Source organism: Netta rufina, assembly GCF_964035555.1.
Source record: "Netta rufina genome assembly, chromosome: 5".
Taxonomy (NCBI): domain Eukaryota; kingdom Metazoa; phylum Chordata; class Aves; order Anseriformes; family Anatidae; genus Netta; species Netta rufina.
The window spans coordinates 40908023-40928566 of NC_140128.1; the positions used below are offsets into that span (position 1 = coordinate 40908023).

The following is a 20544-nucleotide window of genomic DNA, read 5'->3' on the forward strand; positions in this document are numbered from 1 at the left end:
TAGTTACAGTAATCATCTACTTCCAAGAAGACATGGTAAGCATGTTTTTCTATTAGTAACAATGTATTATTGCAGAATGTCAAAGTTTTGCAGTTTAAGATTTAGTATTCAAGGACAATGGTTCCTGAAAAATAAGTGATTTGGGATTTTCTATAGCATTGGTTCTGGCACAATCAAAGTAATTTTAATAGTTACTCCCACTGTGACAGCAACAAGAAATACAAATGAGATGATATGTTTTTATATTAAAAAAAAAAAAAGGCACAGGGCATATTCACATCTTCAGTATTCAGGAATTGCCTGAAAGAGTCATAACTAATTACTCCAAACTTTTTTTTGCTATGATTCAACTTCTGTGTCATACAGGCATACAGCTCTAACATGGGAGCAAAGGTTGAATACATGAGAAAACTAAGCAAAGAATATTTTGTTTTCTACCTTTTGGAGATTCACGTTATTCTAAAGGAAAAGCACAAACATGAAACAACTTGCTTGTCCAAGTAATACTTAGAATTCAAGATTCCTGTAACATGCTTCTTGTTTATTATGTTGTGTCGCTTCTATGAAAAAAAAAAAAAAAAAAAAAAACTGTCAGCTGAAATTTATCCTGCAGAGAGGTTTAATTAAAGCTTTTTAGGGATTTTTGTTGTTGTGTTTTCTCTTTGGATTTCTGAAGAGCAGATAGATGGTGTAAGGAATTAGGGAAGTATAAGGGGAAAAGAGGTACAATGAGGATCTGACTTTTCCTTTTCATCAGCCCCCCCCATTACTGGGTCTCTGTCTGTCACAAAAGGACCTGGAAACTATCCTTGCTATTTCCAGAGGGGTCAATGTTATTATGTTTTATTTAACCATATAGATATACACTTGATCTCCTTACACAATAACAAACATGCATGCATTTGTAATTCAGTCATATTAGAAATCAAAATTCTGTGAGACTCTTTTCCTACTAGATTTAATGACTCTATGCTCACAATTCTTAAATAAGTAATCAATCATAGCCAAATGAACTGAAAAACAGATTTACTGCATTGCTATGAAAGCCTTTAAAATGTGTCACTAATTGGTCTCTGCGCATACATGTTGCAAAATGCAGATAATCCCTCGAAATGTTCAAAGCCTAAGGCCCTTATGCAGTTCTCATTCAGGTTAATGGCAAACTACCATGAGCTCCAGGGCTGACTGTTGACTTAAAAATAGTGCTGAAATGTTCTATTATGAAACAGACAACTTAAGTTGCTAGCTGTTTTCTTTGAAAACTACCATTCATTTACTTTCAGTTATGACCTATAACTGAAAAATAAAAGCAAAATAATGATAAGAAGATCACAGGAAAACTGCTTAAGAGTTTTCACTGGTCTATACCAGGAATTATAGACTACAAGTCATTTACACCTAAATGTGACTTTATAGATAAAGCAATCTGAACAAACACTGATAGAACACACTGACTTCTTTATTGCTTTGTGTTTGTTGTATGTATTTAGTGCACAGCATTCATCTGCTCCTACATTTCCAATGCTATAAACACAGTGTTCTTAATAAAAGGCTAAGGTTGCTTTGTGGTAACTCTGTATAGGGTGTTCTTTGTGTACTCAGATCCCAATTCAATTAAAAAAAAATAAAGTGGGAAAAGAATAGGAGAGAGTATTATACACAGACCCCAAGGCAGTTCTTGTGAAAGCCAATCCTTGTATGATACTTAAGCCTCTGTTTCTAGTACACTAAACACAGCTGACTTCAAAAATCAAACAATAATGCTGTTAAACTTTTTTTCAGTGAATAATTGCTGATGCCTGAATATTTACTTTAGGGGGGAAAGATATAAATGTTGCATTAAAGTTTGCAAGTTAAAATTTGACAGGTTAAAGAAAAGTTTCTGTAATGCCCCAAGTAGAATATTTGCAGAACTTATATTCTTGAGTAAAACCCAAGCCTTTATGTTCATCTAGCACCATATACTGGGGAAGAGAGAAGGACCAGACTAATATAATTTGCAGAAATTACTAGCTTGCTTTTATGTAAAAACTCTACCCCATAAATAACTTAACAATTTACATTTTAACCTATTACAGCTAATCTTATATTGTCAAATTTCTTCATGCAACTTTTTTGACAGTTGATGATTCTAACAACCTGAAGGTAAAACTAAATTGTTTCAAATTAAACAGTCAAAAAATAAGATGTTCTCACAATGCCCCCACCTTTTTCTTTTTTTTTTTTTTTCATTTTTTTTTTTCTGTTCTTTTGATGGATTGTCTACGTTCCTGTACAGAGGATTCAAGTCATACAGCTATTCTCAAAATTCTGTTATTTACCAGGAAATATTTTGAAAAAAAATATTCAGGAAGTAGTTTTGCATAAGGAAGCATTAACAGGGAAAAAAAAAAGCTCATAATTATATGAACTACATAACAAAATGAATTATGCACTAAAAATAAGTTAGGGAAATATATGCATTACCTACTTAAACTGTAAAATGTTATTCATATTTAGGCTTATAAACACAAGGGTTGGGAACTATTGAGTTCTTTTGGCTAAAACCCAATATTGGCCTTATTTCAGTTTAATTGGAAGAGGATCTTGAATTCATCTTCTCCATGAGATATCAGGAACCTGGATTTCTGTTTGTACCAAAGGTTAATAAGAAATGTGTCTGCAAAAGTCAAACAGCATTAAATACCAAAAACTGATTATTATTCTGCAGGAGTTGTTCTGTCATTCATAATCTCTCCATGCTCCAACCTTCCACAGCTAATCTTTAATGGATGACATGCAAGAAAGAAAAATAACATCTAAAAAGGGACTCTAAAGTGAGCTTTGAAGAAATGGAAAATACATCTGTGCTGGAAGTTATTGCCACCCAAAGTTTATTACTGGCAAGATTACTTACTTCCTCTTACTTTATGGGATATTAAATCAAACTTTAAGCTAATAGCCACTTGGATATTTGTTTTCATTTTTGCTATTAAAACCATTGCATATGCATTATTTTTCAAGTTAATTCAGGAAACGCTAAATAACGCTCATGAATAATTTCCACACTATATACAAGAATTCCATAATACCAAAAATGTCAATTCTCCACATTTTAGTACAAACTGACCTGACAACAAGAACTTAATTACTGGTATATTGCTGTAGTTTCCATGAGTTTGGAAGGTATATAACAGATACAACTGCATTAGAAGTATTACTTTACTACCTTCTTTTTTTTTTTTTTTTTTTTTCCCATGCTGTATTTTCTGTCATTTCCCTGGCATTTCAGAAAGTATATGCTGAATGTTGACACATTTTTCGAGCATTAAAGGTGGTGTGCAGCACCTAATATACTTAGCAGACTGGAGACAATCCAATTCTGCCTGCTGAGTTGACTCTGATTTGAAAAGTATTCAATTTTGATAACATTACCATCAGATATTGTTTAAAAAAAAAAAAAAAAAAAAAGCAAATAAAGAAAGAAGCAAACAAAATAGCCCCTGTTACAGAAATTCTTGCCCTAACAGAATTATTGCCCTAACAGAAATTCTGTAACAGATATAATCAGAAATGTTTCTGATTATATTTTCCTTCAAAATTATTCTTAATCCCAATATAAAGCAGTGTGATAGCAACACAAAGACCCCAAAAGACAAAGCTCTGCTGTCAACTACGGTATATCTTGTTACAGTAATGGTGGAGGTAACTGTCAGAAGTTCAGGGCTTTGACATTTTTCTAAGTCTAGAGAGGGTACACCATTATGCTCTACCACTGTCACTTACACACAGCAAGCTCTTTACTCTAAAAATTCCAATATACACTGTGTATAATTCTTGTTAGGCTAAAACAAAGTCATTTATTATGTCTGTTGAAAGTAAGATCTGTTCTCTCTGCTGGCTCTCTCTTTTAAAGTAAAGACTTGATTCCTTTGCACCTCCATCCTTAAGTTCCAGACTGTCCTCAGAGGAAGTGTGCTCCTTCTTCCTTTCCCCTCCCACAGAGGGCACTCATTCCCTTTTCTGTTCAACATATGAAAATTCTGCAGTCCTGTTCTTCACATCCAATTCACATTTGATGTTCCTCTTTCTTTTTCCTGTGCATTATCCTAGGCTCAGTTCTTCTGTGAAGTGCTTTCCCCTTGATATTTCCTGTGTATCCTTCTCTCTTTTTATTCTCTCATAGTGAAACTAATTGTAGTTTCTGACATTGCCTTATATGAGAGGAAACCTAACAGAAGTGCACAAACAGTAGTAACTTGTGGCAACTAAGACCACCAGAAACAATAGTATCTAGCAACTAAGAAACTGCAATCAGAACTGTGAATTTCCTCATGAACTGTGAACTCCAGGATAGAAAAAATAAAAATAAAAATCTTCTGAAAATAAACTATTTATTGCACATAGTAAGCATTCTCTTCTACCTTTACTTTTTTTTTTTTTTTTTTTTTTAATTCTCTCACAACGTTTTCACAAATTTACACTTTTCCTCTTCACATGTTTCTCTGAAGAAAGTAAAAAGCACAAAATGGCAAGCTTTGGGTTATTTGTTTCTGAGGAGTTCTGCAGTTTAATTTTAAAATGGCCTTTGTCTTCAGCTTTTCTGTTCTTGCCACAGGGCTTGCTTAGGTAAAACCCATCAATTAGAGGGTTCCATTTAAAAATAGAATTGTAATATTCCTCAAAGTAGATAACATTTTATGGTGTACCTTTCTGATGTTTTTTACAATATAATTTTGTGGAGTCATTTTCTTATCATAAAGTCAGTACAAAGTAATAATAAAAATGCAAACACCCATATTTACAGGCTTCACTCTACCATGTGTTATACACTGCAGTAATTAAACATTAACTAGTAACATGAAATCACAGCAGCATGTGTTCTCCTTTCCTCAAAGGACTTAATACATGAGGAAAAAGTTTCTCCTGAAACATGCTGAGTCTTCTTTATTAGGTTATGTCTGTGCATAACAATCCTCCCCAAGGCTTTTTGTGAGAGACACACATAGATCTCCAAATTCTTTTTGGTTCACATCATTCCAGATTTCAAAATGTTTATCCAAACTTGGTAAGATTCTTAGAACAGTAAAATTGGAAGCAAAAATCCGTAAGATGTTAACAAGGCTTCTTTTTTTTTTTTTTTTTTTTTTTTTTTGCTTAAGTGTAAGGAGCCTCTTACCTTCACTCCCAGTATTTGAAGGATTTTATACTTCCTGAACTCATAAAAGAAGCAAAAAGGTATCTTTTTAAAGGCCATCCTAAATATTTCAGCTCTCATTAAAATTTGGCTTACTCTTCTTGAAATAACTATGGAATAACTATGTTAATTATTCTATCCATATTCACGTCATACTGTTTCGGAGGGGATATCATACTCAGGACATAATTAGAAAGTTTAAACAGTAATGCAAGAGAAAACAATTTACTAACAAATATTTCGACTGTATCCATAACAAGGAAACTAATGACACACATCTCATATTTCTTTCCATGTTTTAATGACCAATGAACACCTATATCAAATAGAATATTTCTGTGTTATAGGTATAGAGGTAAAACACTGTGCAAATATCCAAGAACAAACACAAAACTTGGAATTCAATCCAAACAATTTGCGTTAGCATTCAGTTGCTGGATACAACTATGATATGTTGTTCAGACATTTTTTTGTCTTCTGAAAATACAGAAAACAGTTTATCTAAGATGGAATAAAATTAAGTAAAATTATGCCTGTATTTCACTTAAACTTGTTTCCTAATATCTAGTTTCTCCTTTCCCATCCTCCATCACAGAAAATTTAGCAATTCTCTTCCACCTATGATATACACAGAATTCCTGTATTCCCAGGATTTTCATGTTTAAAGTCAGCCGTATGTTTTTTCCAGCCACAGAGTTTATTTTCAGCTTTATTTTCTTGAAGATAGTTACTCCTTACTCTAGTACCAATATTTTTTGGGCAGGTATTAGTACTCACTATCAATAGTATGTGAATTGTCTGTGGTTGTTTCAGTTTGACCCTGACAGGCACCTAAGTACCACAAGGATATAATTTTACCTATACTACACTTCATTTATGAAAAAATGATATGATTAATTTATAATAGTACTCCCATAAATTTCCTTGAAACATCTGGGGCAAAACCTCAGGATATTTTTCATCCACATCCACACTATACACACTATCACTTTTCAATAATAATAAAAATAGTCAACTTCACCACTTCAGAAATTTCTGTAACCGTAGAATACAATTTTTTTCCATTCTTGTGTGTCTATCCAAAGAACACTTAAGAATATAAGCATGTACTTACTTTCAACTGTAAACTTAAAAACCTTACATTTTGGCAATTTGCATAAACTTCATTCACTGAAGACATACATATCATCATCAGACAAAAATTCATTAACTACCGCAAGAATGGATTTTTCAAAAGTGCAGGTCTATAGCTGAGGTGAATGTGCGACTATCTTCATACACTGGGAGAGGGGTAGTATTGCTCTGAACGAGCTAAAACAATAAGTGGTATTTGAACTGCTGGTTGAAAGGTAGAAGCACTGGTAATCATTATTTCCCCTTGTTTGTTCAGGACCTTCCAACAAAACAAACAACCTTTTTGTGATTGGATTGACATGGTGTTAACAATGCATTTAATGCCCAAATCAGTATGAATACAGGTAAAGCTCCTGCTAATACCAGTACCAGGATGTTAAAGCCACCTATTTTCTAAGCAACTCTAAACAGCCACACACACACACAAAAAAGTCAAATCTTCCCTCCTTTAGCAAATAAAGCTAACATTCACTAGGCCACGTCATATAGCAACCGCGGGTACTGTTAGAGCCATACAGCCATCTGTTAAACGCTTGCCTACCATACCTGCAATCTTTTCTGCAATCTTAGCTTCTGTAGCTCTCTCTTGCAGTTCTAAGTCCAGTTTTATTGTCTTCAGCTCCTTGTCCTTTTCAGACAGCTTATCCTGAAGCTGAACAGAACAAGTGGACAGTAAGATTCTTATCTCTCAGAAACAGTCAACCAGCAAAACAAAATTTTAAATAATAGTTCTCTTACCAGCAAAATATAAAATCTAGGCTATACCACAGAAATTTATCTATTTAAAGGACAAATGCTTTTTTTTTTTTTTTCTTTTCTTTCATCAGTTGCCCTATCTTGCTCTCAGAAACAAGCAGCAATGTGCCTGCCATTACTTTTATTTTGGATTCCCCTCTTCAGATATCACTAGCTATGTTTTTCTTGCTAAGGAAGGTCAAAGTTACATGGAATATAATGCAGATGGTGAGGTGATGGTGAAACAGGCATTAGTAGCCTATTTCTTAGCAAGATTACTGACATCACTGATGTCTGAAGAGCCTGTGGTGTAAATGAATCATTTTCCATGTGCATCACCAGACAGAAAACCTACACCCTTTCACATGCTGTGATCTTTCTTTTAATTGGAAATTCACTTAGTCTGTCTTTTGACAGATCTGAGCTTGCCATCATATATTTAATGATGTTTCACAGAACTGCAGAACTGTTGAGGCTAGCAGTGACCTCTGTGTCAGCTGGTTAGCTTGAGCATTCCCCAATGCTCAAGCTTTGAGCATTCACCAATGCTCAAGCATGGCCACCTACAGGAGGTTGCTGAGGACCACATCCAGCTGGCTTTTGAAGATCTTCACAACCTCTTTGGGCAACCTGTGTCAGTGCTCAGTCACCTGCACCATAAAGAAGTTCCTCCCGGTGTTCAGTGGGAACCTCTGATGTTCCATTTTTTGCCCACTGCCTCTTGTCCTAACACTAGGCACAATTTAATGGAAAGAGTACAGATTTTTCATTTGTCCGGTAGTAACATATGCAACAGTACTAATAGTACAAACAATGCAGTGTTCAAGTAGGATGGAATTTTCCTCCTGTTAACATAGAAATATCAGGGTGTGTTCATTATATAGACCAGAACATGCTTGTACAGAAGCATGAGCTCCAGATTCTGTTCATGAAACACTGCTTTGGTTTTGGTCCTTTTTCATATTCAACAGCTGAAAAACTTGTCATGAAATGCTTGAGTCACCTCAGATCAGGGATGGCATGTTTAATGAAAGAGACCAGGTGTATTCTAGAAATTAAGTTTCAAACTTTAGCAAAGTTTCATCATTTGAACCGTGCTATTACATTAGAAAAGCTACAGTTCTGTCCTCATTATATCAAAACACAAGAGAAACAAGGCTGTAGTAGAAGCAAAACATACTTAAATGACAGTCATAAAATACACTGGCTCTTCTGGTAAAAAGCCAACGTCACTACCAAGTGCTATTTCAGCATCAAAAACTGTCAAATTTCTGAGAGGAAAAAATTAGTATTACACTGCAAAAAATAGAAGGCTAATCAAGTTAACCAAAGCAATCATTGAGAAGACACATGCCACTTTCAATAGAATACATGATGATGACTACAATATCTTAAAATGGCAGATGCGAGGAAAAACATACATCCTTTCATTTCTAGTATGATGCTAAACTAAATGTACATACAAATAAAAATGCATAGATAAAAATACATATAAATACAAAATAGAATGCAAAGGAAATGGAAAGTAGATATCAAAACTTTGGATGAAGATAGGTATTTTGATTTAAATGAATAGAGGTTTTACAAGGCACAGATGGCGAAGCATGGATCAAATTCTATTCTATTATTTTATTTTATTCTATTTTATTTTACTTTGTTAGGGTTGTTTGTATTTCCCCTGTGAGAGTGTGGGGTCCTTCCAGTTTTCACTACCTGAAAGGAAGGTGTGGGGAGCTGGGGGTTGGCCTCTTCTCACAGATAACTAGTGATAGGAGCAGAGGGAACAGCCTCAAGTTGCACCAGGGGAGGTTCAGGTTGGAAATGAGGAGACATTTCTGCTCAGCAAGAGCAGCCAGGCATTGGAACGGGTTGCTCAGGGAGGTGGTGGAGTCACCATCCCTGGTGGTGATTGAGGAGAGGTTGGACGTGGTGCTTGGGGACGTGGGTTAGTGGTGACAGTGGTGGTAGGGGGTGGTTGGAGCAGGTGATTTTGGAGGGCTTTTCCAACTTTAATAATCCTATGATTCTATTTGGCTAACGGCTGAACTTCTGGGAGACAACACATGGATTAACAAGCGGCTCTGTGAGGGAGAGGATGCCCTGCTGCGGACATCCTGAGGGGCTGGGGGCACCATTTTCCTTTCGAGGCTGAGGGGAACGTGGGGCAGCGGTGGCCGGGCGCGGTGGCGCACACCTGTAGTCCCAGCTGCTCGGGAGGCTGAGCCTGCCGGATCGCTTGAGCCCAGGAGTTCTGGGCTGCAGTGCGCTATGCCGAGCGGGTGTCAGCGCTAAGGCCGGCATCAATATGGTGAGCCCCGGGGAGCCGGGGCACACCAGGTTGCCTAAGGAGGGGTGAACCGGCCCAGGTCGGAAATGGAGCAGGTCAAAACTCCCGTGCCGGTCAGTAGCGGGATTGCGCCTGTGAATAGCCACTGCAGCGTAGCCTGGGCAACACAGAGAGATGCGGGCTCCTTTTGCTGCCCAGGGAAGTGGTGGAGTCACCATCCCTGGAGGTCTTTAAAAGACGTTTAGATGTAGAGCTTAGGGATATGTTTTAGTGGAGGACTGTTAGTGTTAGGTCAGAGGTTGGACTCGATGATCTTGAGGTCTCTTCCAACCTAGAAATTCTGTGATTCTGTGATTCTGTGAAATATAATTGGGAAGGAACTACAATACAGAAATCAACTATGTTAACTCTAATGTCAGAACTCTGATTGAAAAAAAAGGAAATAAAACAGGTTTTAGATGTTAAATTTGTAAGAATCTGCATACCGTGACTTTACATAGTGAACTGTTTCCCATATTTAATCTCAGTTCACCATGTTTTTGGGATCAGGCCTCAAAGTAGTTTACTGTTTCTTACAAGCAATATGCAAGCATTAGAACAATAGCTTTTTTGTCTCCTAGCAAGCATTTCAGAACATCTCTTAAGATTTTGTTTCCCTCCAAGTATTAATGGGTTTTATCTCTTCCACCATGCTATGAAAATACTACACTGAAGTAAAATGCATCTTCTGTCAAAATATATGAACACTGTAGAGTTCGGTGAAGAATTACTATTGTTTTTGTGTTGACTTACAAGAATTACTGATTTGGATAGTTTTGTAACATGAATGGGATTCTAGCCATTACTACTAATTATTCTGTTGTAATAGTTCCATGTATAATAAATATGTTTCATATATGAATTCTAATCCACAAGCTTTTTCAAGCCAACAAAAACTTTTCCATTAACTTCAGTGTTTTTTTTATCCATGATGCAGGAACCTATGTCACTGATTAAAAAGGTCAAAGGGCTGCATGAAAGATTTTTTAATTCCAGAGAAGCAGTTGTTAAACAGATACTAAGAATCCAAAATGACTAGAAAGCTACTGATTGGTGCACGTAAATAAATAACAAAACTAAATTAGGAACAGTTTAAAATATATGTTTTGTAAGACAACCATAAACCAGCAAATTCTGTGGTCTGAATATCTCAATTTTACCTTTTTGTTTTTGGCCCTCAGAGTGTCCAGTTCTTTTAGGAGGAATGCAGTTTCTGTCTTTCCACCTACATCTGTGCCATCCTTCCATGAGGATATAAATTCAGGCAGCAACCTCTTACTCTTTTCTTCTACAGTGCTATTTTTAGGAGGAAAAAAAAAAAAAAGAAAAATAATGCAAAGAACACTTACCCCACCCCTCAAAATATGCAGAAATAAATTAACAACATTTGTTAACTACTGCAAATATATTAATTAGCAGTAACAGGAATGTCTCTCTGTCACTTCTTAAATCTGTTACTCTAAAAGAAAATCTGTGAATATGGAAATATTAAGCAAATATACTAGAGTGCTAAGGCATGAAACAGATGAATGTAAATTGGGTATGAAGCCTATAAACAGAAAATGCTTAGAGGAAGCAAATATGAAAACATGGAGCAACAAAGCAATGAAATATTTAGGGATCAAATTGATGCTCAGATTAAAAGAATCCAAATTCTTCAGGAGGATGGATAATTCCACATGAAGTAAAATGAGAATATCCAGAAGACAGGATCTATAAGTTTGTATTACAGAAAACTGTAAAATGATGGTGTTACTATAAATATTATATTTGATGGCAGGAATTCTATACTGTATATCCACAGAGTTTTAAGATTATCTAGCCATAGACAGGTAAAAATGAGAAGAGATTCAATTAGCTATTTTTGTAAGGAAGAAGGATGGATTTAAATATTGCAGACTTGTAACAATGATCTTTTTTATCAATGGATAGGGCTCACTGTTGTGCTGGCAACAAGTATGAAAACCCAAACTGACTATAAAATGATTTTTTCACTCTCAGCTTAAAATGCAAGATTAAGAAGCAGCAATACAAACATGATCACAAAAATTCGGTCTCAAGACTTTAATAAAACACCCTGGGTATCCTTTGATAATCACAGGTAACCCAGATCTCACTTCCAGGATGGGAGCAAAATAAATAGATTCATGGATTATAGTGGGCTATCAGTCATAAGAGGTAGCCACAGAAAAACGGTACCTTCTGAACTTCCATTTTAATGTATAAATTACTTTCTTTATACCACATGCATGTCTAATTCACATCCTAGAAAGAAAAGGAAAGCTACCTGCTACTGCAAAGAGTCATCCGCTTAGGTAAACATTTGTTTGTACTCAGCTACCCGCTTCTTCACCTGCTTCCATCTGACTTCTTATTCATATGATTCTTTAAGAAAGAACTTAAGATCTGTACTCTGCATGTAAACGATGATGCAACTCAAAGCACTTCATATATAGGCACTATGGAAATTCACATATAACTAAATGCTTAGGATACTATACTATAATTTAAATGGGACGGAAGGGTACATAAGCTGCTTAACTTCACCTTCAAGATTCTATTTCATCTTTACTCTGTCTAGTGAATTTCATTTTCACTTACTATTGTTTTGGACTGCAAACGATGAATAACTCTGGAGACTATTGGCCAGTCATTTTAAACACTGAGTTGTTTGGTTTTTTTTGTGCGTGTGTGTGTATTTTCCATGTTCAGGATATGCTTCCCATGAACAACTATGAATATACTTCATCGTCTTTGAGTTCCTCCTTCATTTTTTTCTTCCTATTGTGTAACAGAAAACTTGATAAATCACTTGCTGGTGTACTAAGACCATCACCTATAATGCAAATCAACACTGACTCAATATTTCCTTTTCTGTTTGTATGAAGTTATTTTCTCATCATATATTCTAATTGCAAACTATTTGGGGAAGGACAGATTTTGTGCAGTTTATACAGTCTCTATCACAATGAGGTCTTGGTCTATAGCTTTGGAATCCTACGCGCAGATACAATGGTTCAACATGCTAACTGCTGTGGGAAGTTAATCTCAATGTTCAAAAGCCCAGCCTGCTTGCTAGCATGAGTGACACTGTCGAGGGTAGGAGCAACAGACTTTGGCTGACACTATGCTGGGCTTTACTTAAGCACTCAAACATTTGGCTTTTAAAGCTGGATGCATTGTCCAAGCATCATATCCCCGGCTTCAATTAAAAAAAAAAAAAAAAAAAAAGGCAACAATGCAGATGGAAAAGTACTATGGACTAATTTTCTTACATTGGGTCTCCATTGGATCATTCTGAAGATAATAAAAACAGATGTAGAATCTCTGTCAGACAGGTGAAGAACTAGAGTAGACTTCTCAAAAGCAGGTCACAGAACTCTGCAGCCTTGATCTCATCTTCAAAAGCAACTTGGTAACACTTTTAACGCTTGAACTTCAGACTGCCTATCACTCAAGACTGATAACATTCTATAGTCAGTAGGTACCTGCATATATTATGTCACATACTGCATGAGTGTTTATGTTTCTTAAGATTGCAGTACAGAGCCACAGCTCAGTACAGAAGTCAATGACAGAATAAAATCTTCAGACTTTGTATTACACTTCAATCATATTCGTCCTCCAGATTCCTGCCACAGACTCTTTACAAAGTATTCAATACAGCTTCACATCTTTGCTCTTCCAACTTCACCTGGATTTCAACCTGATTTATTCCTGCTTCCTAGCTTATATCACCAACTAACTCATCATACTTTGGGTACCCTGGACTTATGGCCTAGACTTAGATCACCTTTTCTAATTCTGTTCAATACGCATTTTTACAATTCTCTGAAGTGATCACAGTTAGTTGAAATATCTACAGTGTGCCTCATAAGCCATTGCCATGATCACATTTTGCATCAATGCTGGAGAAGACACTGGCGAAATGCTGCATTCCAGGTTAACCACAGTTATATCAGCTATCCACTAGCACACCATGTTTATACAAATTGGGATTTCCCAGTCTAAGTAAAAAGAAGACATGCTGATTCTCAGCTAGGAATTAAACTTCCCTATTTTTATCAAAAAATCATAAATATATTATCTATATTATGAATATAGAAAAAATATATTTAGGGATTTGTTTTTACCTTAGTTCTGCAGGACTGGAATTACAATCACCACACATAGTTGGGGGTCCTCTTCTTTGACTGGTTATTGACAAATCTGAAAGTTTCAATGCTTCAGCTTCTGCCTGGATGAAAAATTCTGCTTTTTTTGATGAATTCTGATGAAGTTGAAATTCTGCACAGAAGTCTTCTCTTTTCTCTTCCGAGATGCGCATTTCTAATTGGAAATAGAAGTGAACATATTTTTTAATTTGGAAAAAAAATTACAAATTTCGCAGAAGGGAGAAAGAACTTTAGTTTCCCATTCACAGCCTCCTCATTCCACTAAGGAACATGTGTTGTACTCCTTCAAGCACTGAGGCAGGAGTTACTATCTATTTACTGGATTTTTCTCACGCAAACCTGAAAAATTCTTCATTTCTGAAACCCTTTTCCCCTTCAATGACTGTTTAATGTAATACCAACCCTTGCATCTACCTATCTTCTGTAAAAATCATTTCTACCCTGGATAGATGTGATGAGTTTCTGCTCTAAACAGGTACAGTTTCAACTTGTAAACTAGAGTCTCACTTGCTTTGAGGTCATTTTCAAATCCCGTTTGGAATTTGAAATAATACTCTTTGAAAAAGAGTATTAGCAAGCTGTAATTAGCAGCAAAAAAGTCCCATTGTGCATTCCTGGAAAGGATGAGCTAGAGGCTCATACAACTAAAGAACCTGGAGAATGCAAAGCACAAATTGTGTCAAATGGAAGAATGATCTGATTATAATGTTGAGTGTAATACGTAGTTCTCCTAAGCCTGGCCAGTAGATATTTTTAGGACACATTTCTGATATCAAGGTATTTAAATGGAAGAAGGATCTACATGACAAGAATACTCTTTCATAAAGCAAGAACAAGTAACTTTTAATTATAGAATTATATTAAAAATTACAAGGAAGAAGCCTAAAAAAGCTGAAAATGGAAAAAAAAAAAAAAAAGCATATATTTTTCACAGGTTGAGAACACATGGCGGAGCTTTTGCTTATTTAATAAAGTTTCCAAAAATTTCGGATAAATTGTACTTTATATATTCTTTGATCCAACTTATTACTGCCTCCTCAGAAATAGTAAGAACTGTCTGTGCACTAGCAATCATCTACAAATAGCCTGAAAATACACATTAATCAGTGTAAGGTGTCGTGCTGCATATAAAAAAGAAAAGCACAGATTCCAAGTCAAAAATAAAGAAGCATGTCTGTAAAATCTGTTGACTTCCTAAAAGAAAGAATGGCACAAACAGTGGCACAGGCACAGAGAGATGGCTTCTTGTAGCTTGACTTAAGTTGGTTGAAAAGGTTTGTATGCAAAGCTGTGCATTACTATCTTGTGGAAATGTTTTTGTGCTCATGGCTGATCTATATTCTCTGTATCTACTTCAGTGTAAGTCCTCTTGAGTCTACTCTCACCATTCCTCTAAACTATAACCACTGGTTTTCATACTAGAAGAACAATAGTCAACAGTGCAGCAGAATCTGTTTCTGAGTAGTAATAAACATGAGGGAACCATAACTTTATAAAACATTCATTTGTAAGTATAACCTAACACTGCATCCAGTATTGTGCTTCCAGTACTGTGATTGAAACATGTTTCTCAAATCAGATCCTTTCACAGCTAATGCAGAAATTGAACATAGCCACCTGGATTCTGAGCGAATGTTCACTGGCTCAAAATCCTGAAGGTTTGTGAGCATAGATTCCTTCAAAGACCTGTTACATTTTAAAACTGGATTTAACCTCTCGATTCTCCTTGTAGCATATAGCAAGGATGATCTCTAAAAGAACATGCATTAAAAAATCATTGTTTATACTCTAAGAATCTTCCCCAGCTTGGGAATTGCAACATACATGGCTAACTTCTGAATCCTCTCTAGTTATTACTATCTGAAAATCAGCCTAGTTTGAATTTTAATACTTGCAAAACATTTTATAGGGAGGCATGCACCTGGTTGAGATGTTTCCCATTTGATCTATATTATAAAGAACTGCCAGTCAAATAAATCTTCCTGTCCACTTCTCCTGTTTAAGACACAGTCATCTGTGTGTGCGTATATACGTATACATACATGTATATATACACATATTAAAAATGTTGCAAATTATTCTCTCACATGCTGAAGGACAAGCATAATGCTTCACTTGCTTTAACAACTTTTCCTCCCCTTCTCCTTTGGCCATCAACGTTTTCTATAAGCCACATACATTTGAAGTGCCTTGGGTAAAGCATGTTACATTCCCTGGAGGAATTCAAGCACAACATAACTGTTGCAACAACCAGTGACTGTATTACCATAAAATTGCTCCTAGTTTAGGCATCACTTTCCTTTCACCAACAGCACGTGGAAGAGTTGAAGAAAAAACTTTTTGCTCTGTAACGCTAAAAACATTAGATGACGTTATGTACCACATTTACACTGTTAACACGGGAATAATTAACTACATATTTTTTTCTCTTTTCACATTTTGTGTTTTTATAATTTGCTACTTTTAGTGCCAGGACTTTCAAGAGAGTCCACAGAATCACTGAAGTTAGAGGGACCACTGGAGATCACCTGATCCAGTGCCCCCTGCTCCAGCAGGGCCACCCAGAACAGAGTTCCCAAGACTATCTCCAGGCAGCTTTTGAAGACCTCAGTGGAGGGAGACTCTACAACTTCTCTGGGCAATCTGTTTCAGTGTTTGATCGCCTTTATAGTAAAAATAAAACCAAGACCTCTTCCCTTGTATTCAGATGGAAATTCCATCTGTTTTTATTTGTACTTGTTTCCTCTTGTCCTGTTAATGGGCATTACCAAGAAGAATCTGGCCACTTTTTCATTCCTTTCCATCAAGTACTTGCATATACTGAGAAGATCCCTCATCCCCCCTGGCCCGAGACTTCCCTTCTGCAAGCTCAGTCTCAGCTCTCTTGGCCTCAAAAAGAAAAATATCCACTGCTCTCTCCTCAGAGGCTAAGTCACCTCATTCTAGAAGGTTACCAAGTTGATTAAGCACGAGTTCACCTAAGTAAATTCATTTTCGCTACTCCCAGTTGCCACCTTGTCCTTCATGTGCCTGGAAATGGCTTCCAGGATTAGTTGTTCCATCACCTTCGCGGGGACTGAGGTGTTGCTGACTGGTTTGTTGTTCCCAGCATCATCCTTCTTACCCTTTTTGGAGACATGAATGACATTTGCTTTCCTCATCCCTAGGCACCTCTCCCAGTCAACCAAGATCCTTCAAATACAATTGACGGTGGCCTCAGAATAACATTAGCCAGTGGGTGCATCACTTGTGGGTGCATCCACTAAGGCCCCATGGACTTATGTATGTTCAGTTTAAGTGTTACTTAACCTGATTTTCCTCAACCAAGGCTAAGTTTTCTTTATTCCTGACTTTCCCCTGGTCTCAAGGGGGTGGGACTCCTGAAGGTAGATCTTACCAGTAAAGACCGAGGTGAAGACAACATTGAGTAACGTGGCCTTTTTTTTTTTTTTTTTTTTATGTCCTTTGTCACCACAGCCCCTGCTGCATTTAAACCCTGGGCCAACATTTTCCCCCCTCATCCTTTTGTTCTTTTGATACCTGTAGATACCTTTCTTGTTTCTCCTCATGTCCATTGAGAGGTTCAACTCTAGGTGGGCTTTGGCTTTCCAAATCCCATATCTGCACAATCAGACGGCTTCTCTGTATTCTTCTTGGGCCACCTGCCCCTGCTTCCACATTTTGTATGCTTTTTTATTATGTCTGAGTTTAGTCAGGAGCTCCTTGCTTACCCGTACAAGTGTCTGACCACCTTTGTTTGATTTTCTGCTTGCCAGGATAGAGCATTTTTGAGCTTGGAGTAGGTGATCCTTAAATATGAACCATCTCTCTTAGATCCCTCTTCTCACTAAGACAATATCCTATGTAATTCTTCCAAGCAGATCTAAGAGGATGATCTACTCTCCTGAAGCCCATGGCTGAGGTCCTGCTTTTTGCCTTGTTCTCTCCTCTTCATATATAGAATTGCCATTTAATAACAACTGCAGCCAAATCTGCCTCCCGCTTTGTCACCCACAGCCTGTTCTTCCTTGTTTCTAAGTATGAGGTCCAGAAGAACACCTCTTTGCTAGCTCCTCAATCATTTGTCTGGCAGTTGTCATCAAAGAACTCCAGAAACCCCCCTCAATCACTTGTGTCATGCTATGATCAGCCTTCCAGCAGATTATCAGCATCACTGAAGTCCCACATGAGGACCTGTGAACATGAGGCTTCTTCCACTGGTCCACATAATGATGTGAACACCTGCAGATGAACTCCTGGTTAAATCCCTAGGCCTATAAAGATTGGGATATTTTATGCCCCCTTTCAATTGTAAAAGAAACCAGCTGAAAATAAAAGAATTTATCATGGGACTATACCTGTTTTGGCATTTATTACTGCTAATGCTGCTTCTTTAAGCAACTTACATTTGCTGCACACCTTTTCATCCAAATTCAATTCCCTCAAGGACATAGGTAAGACTGAGAAGCATTACAGCAAGCCTGTAAGTGGCATTCCTGGAAACATTAGATGAAACACAGAGGCTCTGTTTTTCCCCCTGATGGCTTTGTGAAAGAGAGGAGGACAGCAGCCTCATCCCCTCTGAATTAGAAGCACTCTGCCTAAAGGCATTAAGGTTAGAGGGTTATTTGCTTGTTTAATAGAGCTGCAATTCTTTTATTAATTATTATTTTTTAAGTTTTATCAACATGCTAAATTTTTCAGTAGAACGATTTGGGGAAGATGTTTTGAACAGTCAGATCAATAAGCATAGTAATTCTTTTATTTTTAAAAACACTTCTCCATTTAGCCCGTGATCTACAGCACACTGTTCCCCAACACATGTAATTTAGACCTTGATACATGATAGATTCTTGTCTTCCTTTTAAACCAAGTAGCAATGCACTTCAGTGCTTTTCTTCATGCCTCCTGCAAATTGTATTGTGCACTAATTACCAATGCTGCAGAGACACACTGGGGAGTAAGTAGCATTTGCAATAATCAGGCTGCACAAGGAACATCAGAGAAAGCATACAATAGCCTTGCAAGCTTTGGAAAAAATGCTGTAGTTTTCATTAAGTGGTATCATCGCCATTGATTTTGGTTCTTGAGTATACTAAACAACGTATTTTCCATACAGAATTGAACAACTTCAGAAGCCCATATTAATATTTCACTATAGGGAGAAGCTGATCTTCTGTTTTATGTATTTATCTTGAATGAATACCTCATTCACATTGAGGGAAAGAAAGGCAAATGTTAGGAAGAAGGAATATAAAGACACTAGAATTAAAGCTGGGAATTGATTGTGATGGAAGTAGGGGGAAGATAACGCTGTCATGGCTTGAAATAGTAAAGCTAGGACAGAATTCAATGCTGCTAAGCTGGGAGTGGTTGAAAAGTCAAGTAAAAACATTAAACCTAACACATTTTCACAGAACCACAGAATTGAAGTGGTTGGAAGGGACCTTGAAAAATCATTGGGTCCAATCCCTCTGCCAAAACAGGTTCCTTAGAGCAGGCTGCCCAGGGAGGCATCCAGACGGGCCTTGAATACCTCCAGAGAAGGAGACTCCACAACCTCCCTGGGCAGTCTGTTCCAGTGCTCCATCACCCTCACCGTGAAGAAGTTCTTTCACATGTTGGTGCAGAACTTCCTGTGCTCTATCTTGTGGCCATTACTCTTTGTCCTGTTCCCACAAACCACTGAAAAGAGGTTGGCCAAATCCCTCTGTCTCTCACACCTCAGGTATTTATACACATCGATGAGATCCCCTCTCAGTCTTCTCTTCTCCAAGCTGAACAGACCCAGGTCTCTCAGCCTTTCCTCATAAGGAAGATGCTCCAGGCCCCGTATCATCTTTGTGGCCCTCCACTGGACTCTTTCCAGGAGATCCCTGTCTTTTGTGTACTGGGGAGCCCAGAACTGGACACAGTACTCCAGGTGAGGCCTGACCAGGGCAGAGCAGAGGGGGAGGATCACCTCCCTTAACCTGCTGGCCACACTCCTTTTTTATGCACACCAGGATCCCATTGGCCCTCTTGGCCATGAGGGCACATTGCTGGCTCATGGTCAACCTGTTGTCCACCAGGACCCCCAGGTCCTTCTCCTCAGAGCTTCTCTCCAGCAGGTCATCCCCCAGCCTGTACTGATACATGTGGTTTTTCCTTCCCAGGTGCAGGACTCTACACTTGCTCTTATTAAACCTCCTTTGGTTTCTTCCTGCCCATCTCTTTAGCCTGTCTAGGTCTCGCTGAATGGCAGCACAGCCTTCTGGTGTGTCAGCCACTCCTCCCAGCTTTGTGTCATCAGCATACTTGCTGAGCACAGATACTATTCCTTCATCAAGGTCATCGATGAAGATGTTGAACAAGTCTGGGCAACTGAAGGCAGCCACTATTTCTCGGAGCTTTTTCCTCAGAAAAGAGGGATTGGCACTAAGAGAGGTGAAAGTAGAGCATTAGGGGATCCTGCAGTATGGAAACTGATAATATGGAAAGAAGCATTGAAGATGTAAGTGCACAGGAGGCAGAGATTCACCCACAAGGCTAAGAAAGCAGTAGCCTCCCTTGTGCACCACACACCACGTTTAGCAGTCCCATCATCCAGCAGAAGCTGGATGGGCCCTTCCTTTCCCATCTGCACTTTTTAACATCCCACAAGCCAAAATGCTTTGGTCAGCTCAGAGGTTTGCAGGAGGGATCTCTGAGAAATAAAAATAAAGGAAAAATCAGGAACAACAACAAGAACTGAACATGCATACATTAGTGCAAAATACATGGTTGGCTACAAATCTCCCTCTAGTTGATTATGGGGACCCTGGAAGCCCTTGTGGGTGCTCCAAGCCAGCTTCACTTGCTACCTCTATCTTCCAAGTATTCATTTTAAGGCAGTCTGTAGCACAGACAAAGCATGCTCTTGTCTACCTGCAAAAGACTGCATGAATGAACCCCTAGAGGGATGGCAGTAAGAAACAGAATAGGAAAATCAGTACAACCAGGAAGGAGGAGAATGAGCC

General features: G+C 37.7%; 1 protein-coding gene across 1 annotated transcript in view; it reads right to left on the reverse strand.

Moving 5' to 3' along the window:
• The window catches only part of MIPOL1 (mirror-image polydactyly 1), a gene marked incomplete at its 3' end in the record, with an annotated part of 154972 nt that overhangs the window by 124946 nt on the left and 9482 nt on the right, over positions 1–20544 (reverse strand). The window contains exons 2-4 of the mRNA XM_084286945.1: positions 13505–13700; positions 10532–10667; positions 6857–6962 (exon numbers count right to left, since the gene is read on the reverse strand). Coding sequence (XP_084143071.1) covers positions 6857–6962; positions 10532–10667; positions 13505–13700 — 438 coding nt within the window. The remainder of the gene's footprint in view (positions 1–6856; positions 6963–10531; positions 10668–13504; positions 13701–20544) is intronic.